The sequence below is a fragment of the Ambystoma mexicanum genome, chromosome 4p (assembly GCF_040938575.1).
Source record: "Ambystoma mexicanum isolate Mex_15411 chromosome 4p, UKY_AmexF1_1, whole genome shotgun sequence".
Taxonomy (NCBI): domain Eukaryota; kingdom Metazoa; phylum Chordata; class Amphibia; order Caudata; family Ambystomatidae; genus Ambystoma; species Ambystoma mexicanum.
Genome location: NC_090927.1, coordinates 248,359,231 through 248,374,801, shown reverse-complemented (window position 1 = coordinate 248,374,801; position 15,571 = coordinate 248,359,231). Strand labels below are relative to the sequence as shown.

Sequence of the window (15,571 nt, the reverse complement as noted above, 5' to 3'; positions counted from 1 at the left end):
CGAGAACAGAGTCCTTCCCATCATTTAACTGAACAGGGATGAACAACTGCTCTCCAATTTGCTGAATATCAGCCAGGCTCTGAGCTGATTTCACATATTTCTGGACTATAGGAGTGGGAGTTTCTGATTGTGGATTAGTATAGAATTTCAGAGTGTTTCCTTCCAGCGTGGAATACCACCTTAAACTGGAAGGAAGGTTGATTTTCAGAAATAGAGAGGACCCCCCATCACCAGTCTGTTGACCTACTGCTATTACTGTCACGTCTGGAATCTGGTTATTCTGGAAGTGGAATTCTACTTGGTCAGATTTTTGTTCAACCATGTGGCAGGTGCCGTTTAAACTAACATGGTTGACACTCTGCTTTAATTTTATTGGTCGGCTAGTCTGGGTCCAGAGGACCTTGTTTACGCAATCTATTAGGGGTGACAACCTTCTCAGGAGGTCATTCCCCAGTAAACAAGGGGTGCCCTCTGGAGTCACAACTATGACCGGGTGTTTCAACTTATGTCGCCCAATTTTAATGTCCAAGTCTGCAGTCCCCTCAACGGGAATTTCCTTCCCGTCAAAGTTCTGTAGTTGTCCCGGAAGAGAGGTGAGAGGAATTTGGTAATTCTCTCCCCTTCCTGCATTCAGTTCGTCAAAGGCCCTTCTGGACAGAAGGGTAGCTTGAGATCCAGTGTCCACCAGTGCCGAGATTGTACCCTGCCCCTGTACTTGTACCGGGGCATAATATCTTCCCTCCTTCTCCTCAAGGGGGCACAGGTAATGTACATTTTTGGACAACTGGTGGGTTAACTTTCTGGTTTTGGACCTCGCTAGCGAAGAGATTTGGGCAGAATTCTGTGGAGAGCCTTGGGAATCTGAAAGAAAGATTTGGCAACTGGAGATCGGAGCCATTGTGGGTTCCCCTGGCTCCGGTTCTGGGCCGCCCCCCCCTTTTTGGAGGCAGTCACCAGGATGGGTTTGAACCAGGGGATTTTCTTGCTGTTGGTTCTGGGATGAGATGGTGGGCGGCGGTAGCTCAGTTTCCACATCTCCCCAGTCTGGATTTGCATCCCTAGGGACCCATTTTTCTTTGGGAGGAGTTCCCCCCTCTCTGAAGGAGAAGATCCTTTTCCCAGGATCCTCTGAGGATCCCTCTCCCTCAAATTGGAAGATCTGTACCTCCTCCTCAAACTGAGTCTGTTTGGGTCTTTTGTTTCTCCTTTAGGAGGCAGACTTTCAGGGGCAAGAGATTTTGTTTCCGGTTCCTGGGTTTCCAGGGGCTGTTTACAAGTGAGGAAGGAAGCTTCCTCCAAGGCTGTACACCCCCCTTCCCTTTGTGCCTCCTCCCTGGGAACCGGTGAGTTATCGGGGTGCTGCCCCCGTCATTGTTCTGGAGCACCAGGTCCAGAGTTGGGTGCGTTCTGCGCCGGCACGCCCACCTGAGGGTTCTGCTGAGCCCTCAGTATGTGACCCAGATCCCGCGCCATGTTTTGAACCTGGCGCTCTAACTGGGAAACCCGCTCAGGCTGATACGGGGCCCTGTTTTCTCCCCTGGGCTGATCCCGGGAAGGGTAGCTGTCCCTCCTCTGGTAATACCCCGGGTTGGGAAGATTTGGGTACCCCTCCACCCTTGGCCTCCCCTCTCCCGGATTCAGTGGTCTGGGCTCAGGGAATTGGGGAAAGAAGGATGGATGGTTTTGGGGCTGAAAGTCGGGTGGATATCTGGGGAAAAAGTCCTGCCCAGGGTTTGGTAAACTTCTGCCCTCCTGTGGGAAGTTAGGAGGGAAGTTCCCTGGGTTAGGTGCTTGGCTGGATCCCCCCCCTTGGGCTGGAGGAGTCCACACATAACCCAGGATGGGTCGATTTCCCTTGTAACGGGGACTTACATAATCAGGAGAGTGAGGGACCCCATTTGTGGGGCTGCCTCCCTGGCTCCCTGTCTGTGACTGGCCCGAGGACCTTCTGGGCCTAGCATTATTAGGTGCAGGTAGGTTTTTAGGCCCCCCCATCTCCAAATCCAAAACGGGGGTGACCTTTACCTCTGCCACCTTGGCAGCAGCAGGGGTGCTGTTGGCTTTGGGGTTTTTCTGGGCATTACTTTTGCTATCTACCGGTTTCTGCACCTCATAGATCCGGGTAGCCTGTTCAATGACCCAGTCTAAGGATCTTTTCTCGTGAAACTCCCTCACGAGCTGGGTCATGATGTATTTGGGCAAGGCATGAAAAAATGTATTAACAAATTCTCGACTGTCTGTGCGCACCCTTCTTGTGGTCTGTGCAAAAGCACGCTTTAACTCCTGCACAAATTCTTGTGGGGCCTGATCCTCCCCACATTGCAAATTGTAGGCTGCCTTGCGAGCCTCTTGAGGATTTCTGTGAACAGAAAAATGTTTCAAGATGGCCGCCTTATAGGTGGACCATCTTAAATGATTTTGGTCCTCCAGCCCCGCAAAGAAACTGGAGTATTCCGGGGAGAAGGTCCACTTTACATATTGAATACAGCTTTGGCTGTCCTTCAAATGGAAAGTCTCCATCATTTGTTCAAACAACTCTAAGTGCTCCCAAACAGAATACTTAGCGTTCTTATGGTAAGGCGTGATGACGCTCCTGATCGCCTTAATCTGCTTTAAGGGGTCCTTAAGCAAGGCCCTTTTTGCCTTATTGGCCTTTTTGGTTCGGGTAACCCTTGTCCATTCGTCCTCGGACTCAGAGGCACTGCTCCCAGAGGTTCCCGTCTGTTCTTCCAGGTTTTCCCGGATTCTGCGAGCCTGGGAATGGCTGGCAGAATGTGGGGACCTGGTCTCCTGTGTCCTGCGCAGTTCAGATGAGTCTTCAGATTCCTCCTTGCTGCCAGGATTTGATGGGTACCCCCTCCACTGACCTAACTGGGTAGAGGTTTTCAGGATGCCCTTAATGGGCCTACTCTCCTGGGGTTCCCCATTGAACTGTACTGTACTTGGGTGCCCATACCCGGATGCCCACCCCTCCATTCCTGAGTGGTACTGGCCTATGAGCCCCATGCTTCTGGTTGGATAGTAATCTGCCATCCCTGTGGCCCTGTGCTCGTGTGCGCCAGGGGACATGGGGGTGGCAGAGTCCAGGGACTGAGAGGTATGAGGGCCTCTGGTACTAGGGCTCCTGAGGTTATGCTCCGGAGTTTCCATTTCCCAGCGAACCTCATCTCTATCCGCTCCTGCTCCCTGTTGCAATGCAAGAGCCTGCATTTGTGCCTTCAGTTCCTCAGTTAAGGCCTTACTAGACTCTATCAGTCTCTCCTGCATCGCTACCTGTTGTTGGAGCCTATCATTGTGTTGACAGAGGGCCTCATTTTCCCTCTGTGCTTCCTGGTTGGTCCTGGAGAACTGGGCCAGTCTTTGCTGCAGGAGGTTTACCTCCTGAGCTGTGTCCCTATTGGCCTGCTCCTTTCTTGCTAGAGCATCCTCCACCCTCCTGGTGTGCTCTAACAAGTTCTGGTTTTCTTTTTGGAGGTCACCCAGCCCCTGGAGGGCCAGGTGATTTTCTTCCATTTTCCTTTTTAAATGGCAGACTTCCTGGCCTATGGCGTCTCTTTCCTGACTAAGAGCCTGTATTTGTGCCGCCAGGTCGTCCCTCTGCCTTTGGAAGGCACCAGCTTTCTGGCGCTCCTGATCAAACTCTGCCTGGGTATCCAGGTCTTTCAGAATCAGTTTATTGCTCTCCTCTTTCTCTCTATCTAGCTGGCTTTGCAGGGTGACTACCTGCTCCGCGCATGCCCTGTTGAAATTGATCTGTTGCTCCAACTTTTTCTGGTTCTGCAGTAAGGAGTCCAAACTGTCTTGGTGCTCCTTCTGCAGGGCCAGAAATCTGGTATCCTGGTCTGTCTTTTCCTGTTGTAGGATGCCCATATCCTCTTTTATTTTAATGATGTACTGCCTGCTGTCATTTTCTGACTCCTGGCTCCCCTGCAGCCTCTGCTCAGAAGAGACCAGGTCAGATTGGACCTTCTCTAACACCACCTGTTGCCTATTTGCCAGATTTTGGCTTTCAGCACATCTATCCTGCATGTCTCCCATATATAGGTACAGGTATGCTGCTATCCTGGCAATCTTATTGTGTTCCTCTTTGGCTTTAGGAGCCATATATAGTTCACTCAGGGCCACATGTAATGGACCCTGATCTCTCCATGAGTCTGACCCTGTTTCAGTGACCTGTCGCGTGATGGCCTGCAACCAGGCATCCTGGCCCTGCTCAGCCCATTCACCTCTCACACATAGTTTATGTAAGAAGTGCTCTCTGGCTATTTTCATATCTACCAAGGTCGTCATTCTAGAGATTGGTCTCTGTCCTGACTTACAGAAGTTAGTATTTTATTTTTGCAGAACAGAACTTTTCTTGGAGTGTCCCTTTGAGGAGTGCTTTACAGCGTAACACAGCATGGTGATCTGACCGGATCTGTGTATCTGGTCAGCTGGCACGCTGTATTAAGCTGCACAAGTGGTATTCTAACCCAAACGTCCGGCCGAGCCCCCAGTTTGTAAGAGGATTCAATTCAACACTACAGCTAAGTCAACGCCTAATCTATAATACTGAATGAAAACCCTTATTGATATACCTTTATGTCCAGTTCATGCGCTCTGGATGACTACCCCTATATAACACCCCTCTGTTGGAATCCCCCTGACCCACTGAGCCAAGAAGTAGTTCTGTTTTGCAAGTTAAAAGGTTTATTTGAAACTTTAAACAATATAGATATATATATCACACTTTATAATAAATTAATAATTGAATATCACACTTAATCTGATATGATAAAGATTAACAACGGAGAATCTGGCACTAGCACACTTCTTTATAATCAATGATGAGTGGTTATAGGATGGATAAGATAGCAACAATACTTTTATGGTTTCCAATGGATGCAAGGTGGAATGAAATGCAGTACAGAAAATACTCAATATGATTTCAACAAAACAATGTAATCACTTTTCTCTGGCTATTCACTCCCCCCCCTCTTTATGCAATGCAAGGAAATGGGAGGAAAGCACACAGTTCTCAGAAATGCGATCAACTGTAATTCAGTTCACCCCAGCAAGCTTAGACTACAGAAGTTTGAAAACACAGGCCCAAATTGCTTTGATATGTGCTGGCAATGAATTAAAAAATATGCTAAAATGCTTTTGATTCCCTCTAGAGGTTCAGGGTGAGTGGTATATAGTTAATATTAGCTCAGGCTCACTCTTGCAATGATTCAGGAATGATTAGCAGGTTAAACGAATTTCTGGCAAATGGAAGGCAAGCAGCAGCTGTTTTTACACGAGGAGAAATTTGCAAATCGCGGTAAAATTCACGGATGCGTGTTCCGCGATTACGGCAAAACTATAGGGGGTAGGAATGCGGTTCTTAGTGCGATTAAAAGCTTAGATTCTCAACTTTCAGATGAACGTTACTGCAAGTCTCTAGCACAAACGGTTGCGGAGATATGAGCGATTGAATAAAGGTCGTTTTTCAGATTTGAAATTTTAAAAGCTCAAAAAGACAAGTGCAGCTTGCAGCTAGAATGACAGGTGACAGATTTGGAGCTATCAGGCAGTTCTACTTAGGTTAAATAGATTGAATTAGATGAATTTAAACTAAGAGCTTTGGTTTGGTACAGTTTGGCGGTACTCACAAGAGATTTTAAACAGGAAGGCGGCTTTGTCACGATCTGGTCAACAGGTCTGGACTTCGGACGGTCTCTGGGCACAGCGTCTGGTCTCTGGAACTGCTCACAGCATCGGGGTCAGCACTCTGGATACAATGGCCTGGTCTCTGCTAGGCACCGGTTCTCTGGGTCGGGTCCTGCCTTCTCTTTGGATATTTCTGTCACCGGGTTCTTGCAAAAGTTCTTGGCAAAATTCAGACGGCGTCAGCCGGCTGTCTGAAGAGTTCAGTTGCAAAAAGATTTTTAGGCCTGCTGACAAATACTCTTGCTGGCAGTGGCCTTTTTGGTTAAGGTTCTGAAGTCCCTGTTTATCTTGGAGTCTAAGTGTTGGCTCTTTGAAGTTTGATGGAGGTAAGTATGGATTTTTCCGGCAGAGCTTCCAGCGGCAGATGGAATTGAAAGTCCCTATCTGTCCTGTCTGTCTGCTTTTATGTGTTTAGAATGTGGGTGTGTTCTAGCATCACTGACCCTACCTCTCTCTCAGATTCTAATTGGTCAAACTTCCATTTCTCATTTGATTGGGGGAGCTAGGTTGTGTCAGAGTGATGTCATTTTACAGCCTGCAGAAAGTCCACTCCTCCTGTCATCTGTGCACCCAAATCTATATATGATCAAAAAACATATTTCACAGTTACACAGTTGCTTGAAATTACATATACATGGTGTGGCTGAATTTAGCCATGTCTCTGTCCAAATCTGTTGTTTCTAAGAGCTTGCATTCAGAAATGGCACATAATTGACTTTTTAACTGATTTTTCAATTTCTGACATTGACCCAACTTTACATACATGTGCGCAGGGAGTATGGACATTAACTGATGAAGTTTCAGATTTTTAACATGCATACATTTAGAGTTATATCCACTTTTCCGCTGACACCCCCCTGAACATACCACCGGTTCTAAAAACCTCTTAAACTGTGGGCAGAAAAATCACAAGAATTATGGTATCATTTATAAAATGTTCACATGTCCGCTCTATGAATGATCCATCTTTTTAAAGTTATGTTCTGGCTCCAAAGGGGTGTGGTTCCCTCTCAGCACAAGGTAGAAATACTGGTTTATCCAGTTCTGCCAAGCCAGCTTGCTCTCACAGGCAGTGCTCCTCCCAGCTTCTGCCAAGAGGAAGCTACATTTTACGACCGCTGTAATAAAACCTTTGCCTGAGTCAAGACAGGCTTTGTTCAGAGCTCCTGTAGAGCACAGGTAATTCAATTATCAGATAGATGGCATATCCTTAGTGTGGCCAGCAAAAAGGCAGATGGGCCTGGGAACACAGTTGTGACTCAAGTTTCACTACTGATGGGGGTAGCTGTCAAGCAGAATCAAGTTCCTTAAGCCAGACTTTCAGCTAACTGTCATGTTTTTTGTTGCTTTTTAAATTAACTTGCAATTTTACACATACAGCTAGAATGCTGATTCTAAGTGCAAAACTATGACATTTCAACAGTTACAAAGGCATGTGACACCAAACATAGGTCACTCATTTAATCTAAACATTTTCGATTTTAGTGTCTTTAAATCCAGTGCAACTTAAACTGCTGACTCCATAGCTCAGCCAGTTTTGTTATAAGCATTGTTCTGGGCTCTTCATTTCCCAGATTTGGTAGGCACACAAAACTCCATTCTGCCAAATGTCTGCTGGTGTTCAGTGAATATTTTGCACATATTGTAATGTTAGAAAATAGGCATTTTGAGCCTGCCTTCAGAGAAACACAGGGTGGTTTTAAAACGCCGGCTTTTGGATAGTGGTGAGTACTGGTACTGCACCCATTTTTGGGATTTAACAAATGAATTCCCCACAATTCTAAGTTGCATTTGGCAATCAGCATTGCCATTCCCAATGGTTTCAGACTACTGTGCGGGTAGTCCAATGGTGGTTTTAAAGCGCTTTGAAGCTAACCGGCGCTACTGTTTTTCCTTTGGCAACCCATTTCCCTCATGGCAACCCGGCCTTTCATTCTCGCACTGGTGGGTGGCAAGTGAGGCAACCATTTTGGTGGGCGCACAAACTGCGCAGCTTTCCTGGATTTCGGCGCACATGTGGGTTTTCCGCCATCTTGAATTTTCTAAGCCCACAGCACCAAATGTTGTAGCATGATAGCTTAAACGTGGGTCAGGACACCCAACAATCATACTAAGTGTTCTAGAACGTTGATCATTTTTAAGCTGTAAATATGTTGATGAGTTTGTAAAGGTCAGAGTTGACCCAAACAAATAAAATATATATATATCTATTTGGGATTGCAACAATCAGATCAAGCTAATAGTCTCAGCACTCTTTCGCACGCATGTGCTAACTGTATAAGTTAAAATCCAAGAACTGAGGACCTTGGCTAGTGAAAGCAAGCGGTGTGGGTTGCACACCCTTAGTCTAGCTAAAGTGTCAGAGAAATGTACCTTAATGGTGTCGGTGATCTTGCAGTATTCTTAGGTTGAAAAAAATATACGCAGAGATTCTTGTTGAGACAAAACAATGTTGTATTCAATATGTTGATCACTATACTGCGGACAGTGCTAAAAAGCTTCAAAGCCTATGAATTTCAAACCAGTGGTCTATTGTCAGGGAATACAGCTGTGCATGTCATTAAGAAGGCCATCAAGACCCCAAACAAACAACTTTGTGTTATTCTGTTAGCTTACTTTCAACAGTAGAAGCAGTTGGTCGCGACACGCACTTTGATTTACTTGTTGCTGTCATTTGCAAGCACACAGCAGGTGTGCGCAGCCAGATGGGCAGCTGATGAGTGTGACACGTTGAGACACCCTAACCATCACACCCGTTCTAGCCAGTGGGATTCCACCAATATAAAATGTGTGCAAAATATACTGAATTGCTGTTTTTCAGAACCTCAATCAGGCCATACTTGTGTGTACTGAAAATATCCTGACACTCCTCAGACAATCCACTGATAGTGCACGGTGGTAAGTGCTAGTCACAGCACTGCATGTGCACTGCACAACGTGCTAGAATAGGTGTGTTTAGACTCCACAGAGAGTGCCTCCTAGAGCACACATAAAGCTGTGATACCTTCACACGTACAGTTCAAATAACCTTAAACAAAACCCAAATAAGAAGCCCAGGATGTTAAAATCATATTTCTCAAGGCAGAATCCGATATAATCTGCCTTTGTTTATGACAAATACATTACTGCAACTTCTAAACACTCCTGTCTGCACACAAGATAAATGGCATGCAACAAACTAGAAATCCTAAACCATTGGGATTAACACATTTCAACCATTGCCTTTAATGACAATCAACATGGTGGCGATAGGAGAAAGTAGTAGAGTGTGTCACGGGGAACCTCCTACCCACCAATCAGCACTTGAAGGAAGCCATAAAAAGCCTGATTGTCTCCAGCCACAAATCCCCTTTGTGTTGCCACTCCCACTGCTCCAATACTCTGCCCGATCATGTCCAGAAATATGAAGCTGAAAACTAGAAGGGGGCATTTCTACATCCAATGCCCAAAAGCCGTGCTGCCAACCTCACTGCAGTGAACCACCTCAAAGAGGGGTGGTGGAATGTTTAAATGTGGTAGGGACAGGACGCGGATTAGAGCCTTGACACAAACAGGGTTTCAAAGTGTCCATGTACACATTAATAACAACGAGGCAAAGCTGATCCTAGAGGAATGCCAAAAATGAAGCGTTGCTTGTCAGGGAAAGAACCAATGCTTACTTGATGTATTACATAGTGCGAGGTTGGTGTGGTCCAAATGAGAGCTGTGCCATCCCCTCTTGAAATCCCTCTAGCAGGATGGAGTAATCCAGCCTTTTGAAGGCCTCACTGAGGTCTAGCAGGAAATCGTAAGAGAGGTTCCTGGCAGTAGTCCACCTCCTTCAGCAAGGAACATGGTTAGTGCCAAGGCATTCAATAAAAATCATTGTAGAAATATTTCAGCTGGTCAAAAAGAAACAGAATAATATGCACCCTTGCTCGATTTGATCACCAAAATGTTGTGGTTAGTGAAGATCGTTTCCCCTTCCCACTCTTATACAAGGAGCCTATTTTACTATGCTGTAAAATTCCCGGAGATTCCAAAGGTGGGTGCAATCCTACGCACAGGTTATATCCATATAAATTGCCTTTAAAGTGGCCCCTCAAAATATTTACAGCTAGAAATAAACAGTTTTAGCAATGTTGTTTGGAAACTGTGCAAAAACACACATCCATACTGCAGTCAGGGGCACTGTTCAGCCTTAATTTGAATTTTAAATAAATGCCTACGCTTTCTGAATTATACATATATGTGTTGGCTCGTATTTTCAGTCAAAGGTGATATCCAATTATACGTTTCCTTTTTCATGACAGACAGCTCACTTATTTCCCCCATTATATCCATCATGTCCTTCTGGCTATTAACGCATGCAATGTTGTAAGATGCATTCACGTCTAATAGTATTGGTTGTAATTTTCCATAGCCCATTGTCTGTTATGCAAGTATATATTTTCTTCTGTGTTTCAAACTAGACTTGTAATATTGAATGACACTTTTGGGCTTGGTTCAAATAGCATTTTCCAATGGGATTGTGCCATTATAAAGCGCTTATGAGAACCAGGCCAAGTCATAGGTCTACGTAGTTCCTATTTTGTGATGTATTGTACACGGATATGTCTAAACAATGTCATTGTTACAGAGCAAGAAAATCTATTTTTATTTCATTGTAATTTTTATTCTTAGTTTTTCAACAGGCTGTAGGAGCAAATTGAACAACATTATAATACGGACTAAAAGACCAGGAATGAGGCGAGACCTACTGAAGGAATCGTACCAATTGTGTAGCAGCTTGGGCTGCTCTTTCACCAAGATACTGATTCTCATCCAGACCAGGCCCAGACCCACTATTTATTTTATTTTTTGTAAACGCGCCCAAAGACCTCAGAGCACATGTAAAACAAGCAAGACAACAGAAAGTGGGCCCTCAGAAAGAGAGAAGGATGGATTTAGATTGAGGGAGCATTGAAAAGAAACTCAATGATGGTTTGGATTTTTTTGGAGTACGAGGGGGATGGTGTTCCAGTTAACAGGGGCCAGGCTATGCGGCCAAACACACCCTTAGCACCCATGTGTGACCTTCACGGGTGCTAAGGCAATGGTGCGAACAGGCAAACGAGCACGAACAAAAGTGGGTAGTGGGCGCAGAGTGAGTGGCACTCAGACTACTCGGAATGTGAGTTTATACAAATGAATAGAGCCCACGTTCCGAGATTCCTGATTGGCTAGCTCCACATCCTAAGGTGCTAATGGTGTTGGAAACATGGACCACAATTCACAATAATAAAGTAGCTCTTATGCCTATTTTAGAACTGACATGTTCACAGGAGTAAAGAATAGCAGGTGAACACAAAGGGAAATGACCTGCAAATGTCCCCAAACCAGTGCTATTCAGCCTCCTAGGCTGGACCTGACTACCCCATCCCGATAATATCCCATCTGCATCTTACCCAAGGAGCTATGGTTCCAGTGCTCGTCGTGGTAGGGCTGCCTCTGCAATCAGCAAATCAATTAGAAGTCTGTTGCCAGACTTGTGTTTCTCCTAGGGGTAGACCACCTACCCGTCCTTTAAATAAATGATATCACCATATAGGAACATCTATAAACGCATACCTTTATTGTTAGTCAAACTTCATTAATGCCCCTACGGTACCTTTGCGCCTCATTTCAGAAATGTTGCACTGGTGTACCTTTTCCCCATATAAGCACTAGTGCAACACTTTCCCCAGTGCAAAATACACATGGTCTCATTTTCTCACTTATACAAATTGCATGGAGGGGACCGTAAATGTTTGCACTTATGTACATGGTTTGCCCTATGAAGTGGGAAAAATGCACGCAAACTGGAACAGACCATTTTTTTTAAAACAAAAATGCATAATTATAATTTAGTAGTGCAAAGAAATGTAAATGCCTCCCTCCAGGTCGACATGCTGGAAAGCATCTATCATTAATGCCTCTCCAATGCCCCAACTTTTAGCAGCTGCTAAAAGCGGAAGGATTCCAAAGGAATATGGGGCATTTATGACATCATCAAAATCAGACGCTAGCGCAAACACATTATTGGGAAAGGGGATTGGATGTGGAAAGCAGAAACCATTCCTCTGCTCCACCTGCCAAAAATGGAAAAGCACAGAAAGTGCTAAAGCATGCCTAAAACCATGCATACACCTCCTGTGCATGGTTTCCCACATGCTTTAACAGGCTGGACTTCGTAAATGCAATCTATATTCTGGGAATGCACGTTTTATTTATTTCATTTATTTGTTTACTTTTTTAAATAAAAACTTTACACATTTCTGTTACAAATACATAATATTACCAAAATTTCAATCATTTATATTCAAACAAACTGTGATTATGATAATGATGATTTTGTAGCATATATATTGCATTAGATAAAATTAAATAACTTCAATATCATTATACACATTATCTCCTACATTACAGTAATACATTGTACATTCTAATATCCTTATCACACAGCTAAACTCACTTTACGTTCTTACATAATATTAATAAAAACATCATTATTGGTTGCGTAAAATACAAAGATCGAATTTTAAAATTCTACGGTCTTAACATATATGACCATTGTGCTTTATTTATTAGCTCGGCTAATTACTGTATTGCAGTCAACCGGCGATTATCCAACTTCTCATTTAGATGTTTATTTTTGATACACTTCCATAGTTGATATAAACTTATATGGACTCTCTCCAGTTCAGTGTTCACACAATATACCCAAAAGGCGTCACTTCTGATGTAATCATAATTATGTACCAGGTGTCCTAAATATACCATATATTCCGTACTTAATCTAGAGCATTGCAGCAGTATGGAATGCACTTTTGAGCCAGGGACATTTTTGTCCTAGTGCTATATCTTGCCCTTCTAGATCTAGTGCAAACGTTGCTGTGGTCCAATGAAATAATACCTTTTCTAAATTAGGGCAATTGGTGCTCATGCCAAGTCTCAGTAATGAGTGTCTTGGAATATTTTCCAATGTTGATCTTTCTTACTCATTGGGCAACCGTTTTTCTGAAGTTTAAAATCACAATTAGACTTTTTGTTCATTCCTAAATATAAACACAAAATATGGGCAAAGTCGTAGTCCGTACGAAATTGTGCAATCACAATTTAACATGGATGGCCCTTGGTGCCTCTTTCTGCTCAATCCCATGAACAGGTGTTTAACATAAACTCTAGGAAAACATGTGGATAAAACATAGGCCACTCGTATTTACAACTCATCAGCACACGTTTCAAGTCTGAGGACTTTGTACAGCTTACAAAGTTTGGTTCTTTTTATACGGTGACAATGCACTAAACATCTCGAATTTATTGCATAGTTTGAAAATCAGCATTTCTGGAGTTGGGTTGAAGAAATATTGTGAAAAGGGCGTACAAAAGAAAATCGCGTGATTGACATATTTTGCAAGATTTAGATTCAATTATTCGATCATCATCATCATCTGTCAGACTACAGCAAAGGTACAGGCTCTTGTTTCATCACATGAATAATTTGGACAAGGGACCAGACCATCTAACATTTTCACTGGAACAAATCATTGACCAAACCCACTTACCATCAATGTTGTTCCTTGCGTGTGGTACTGAATGGAGCTGTTTTGCCCCAGTCCATATTGCACAAAGAGTTTTGCAATGGAGTGAAATGGTTTTGCCCACGTTTCATGCCACAGTGATAACAAATGGAGCAACACCGAACCTATTACTTAACATTTTGAACCAAGGCAACAATGCTGACGACACAAACGACTCATTGTCAATCAAATGTAAATGGCATGCGGCAACGACCAATGTTAGCACTTATGGTCTTTGATCCCACGCATGCAATTTTTGTCGCTTTCATCACTCACAAAGAGGACTGTAATCGTGAATAGAACATCAAGGCAAAATCAGATTCTTTACTTTTACTCTCTGCTTTGTGAGAAATAAAATGTGGCATGGAAGTTGCAATTTGCTTGTGGCATTTTATAATGTGTTCCTATGGAATCCTCACCAGGTGTAAATGCAAGGCTTACTCCAAAAGAATCCTTTGGTTTTACGCCTGCATGCAAATCTCAGTTATGCTTAAAACCGGGTGCTCTTCCAAGACAGAGGAGGAAAGCAAAGCAAACATTCAATCTCCACGTTGCTACCCACCTATGTCCTGGAAAGGCACAAAAAAGAGATGAAGCACAAAAGCAAAGCGTGATGCTATTGTGCCTCGCTTTTAAACTTTTATTGTGCGCGCCATTCAGTTTCTGCAATAAGGAATGGAAAGAAAATGCTTCTCACCCTTTCCCAAGTCAGCAATCAAATTTAGAGGTAAAAACCTTCTTTTAATATGACACAGCAAGCATAGTACAACAATTCAGATAGATCAATTTTTACCCGAGTGCAAAAACTTGATATTATAGGGATTGATGCAAAACTTGTTGGACCCATTCCATTTGACACACCAAGGCGTGTGCTGATGGCATTTTAGCAGTTTTTAGAAATGGTGCAGCCATTAGATAATCTGGACTAAGATTGGGATCAAAGCTATGGTAGTGAATATATTTACATATTTTGATACAATTAGTCAAACATGGTTGCAAGAATAGCCACATTTACAGATTGCTTTATTTCGAATCTGGGCAATAGTTGATAAATTGTTGATTTTAGAATTGTCCTCAGTTCATTCATCTGTTGCCTTATATCATTTATTATATTTTAATTTAAATGATGTGTTATTTCTTTATTTGTATATTTTCATTGTGTCTCAATTTAATGATATATTAAAAGTTCCTTATGAGCTAAACACATTAAATATAATTAAATACATAATAAAATAGCCAAAAATACATATTAAACAAACACCTGTGCACCTGCGTGAAATAACGTACCTTTTCTAGGGAGATCCCAATGCAACTGTCCAGTGTCTTTGTAAAGAGACTGCAGTAGAAGCTGTGCTCACTCTGTGCTAAAGATTACATCTAACATTCTCTTAATGTTTTGGTAATTCTGTAATTACCCCAGGTGCACTTAAGGCTTGGACAAGATGCTCAGAACAAAATATAAAAAATAAAAAAGCTTTCTGTGCAAAATTGCTGCAGAACCGATTATTACTGTAGGTGCAGCTCTTCAGAACTTGCCAAATTGCATTCCAATGATATTCCTGCACTTACCATGGAACAATAAGTACTCATGCTGCTATACTCCCTTTTAGTTCACAATTAACTAATACATGTGTTTCACCTAATGAGGCCTGCAGGTGTCCTCTTTCTCTGACTTTGCTCAATTAAAAAATAATGTGGGCTGACTGCAGATTAGATTGCAAACCACTTTATAAAACACCAATATTTCGTGTCCCTATGATTTGCAAGCCAACCCAGTTGTCATTAAATAATACACAGAATTATTTTAATTACAAAAAAATGGGTTATATACATATGCATGTATGCATGTATGTAACTATATAAATTAAGTACAAACCGTGGCCTGAATACAACGGGGCGCTGACAGCCAGCAACACGTCTTTACCCTCTGCCGGAGAGCAAAACAAAGAAGTTGTCAACATATTTCGAAACTGGGGGTGGTTAGAGATCCCTCGCAAATGACCAGGAAGAGAGTTAAACAGAGATGGAGCCAAAACAGAAAGAGATCGCTCTCCAGTCCACATCTTAAAAAAGGGCAGGACTTACAAAAAGGTTTTGAGAAGCTGATATCAAAACAAAATGGGTTAGTCGAGCTCGAAAAAAAGTAGGGCCAGAAAGAAAGATGGCCCGATGTACAATACAACAAACCTTACATTTAATATGGCTAATCACCATGATCAAGGCAGTGTCTCGTCTCGTTCCGTGTAGCAGACCACCAGGCCCAACTCTTAAATTTAAGAGTATGTCGCAACAGCGATGCA

At 43.1% G+C, this 15,571-nt stretch overlaps 1 protein-coding gene across 3 annotated transcripts in view; it reads right to left on the bottom strand.

The window, feature by feature from the left end:
- Window positions 1-15,247, bottom strand: part of LOC138453172 (cysteine-rich venom protein-like) — a 281,590-nt gene extending 266,343 nt beyond the window's left edge. The window contains exon 1 of one of the 3 annotated variants that reach the window (XM_069605764.1): window positions 15,148-15,247. In XM_069605764.1, the coding sequence (XP_069461865.1) occupies window positions 15,148-15,232 (85 nt within the window). In that variant the 5' untranslated portion in view covers window positions 15,233-15,247. Of the gene's footprint in view, window positions 1-5,633; window positions 5,715-14,558; window positions 14,667-15,147 lie in introns of those variants that run through there. The other 2 variants (XM_069605766.1, XM_069605767.1) reach the window with 2 other exon arrangements.
- Window positions 15,248-15,571: the final 324 nt, after the last annotated feature.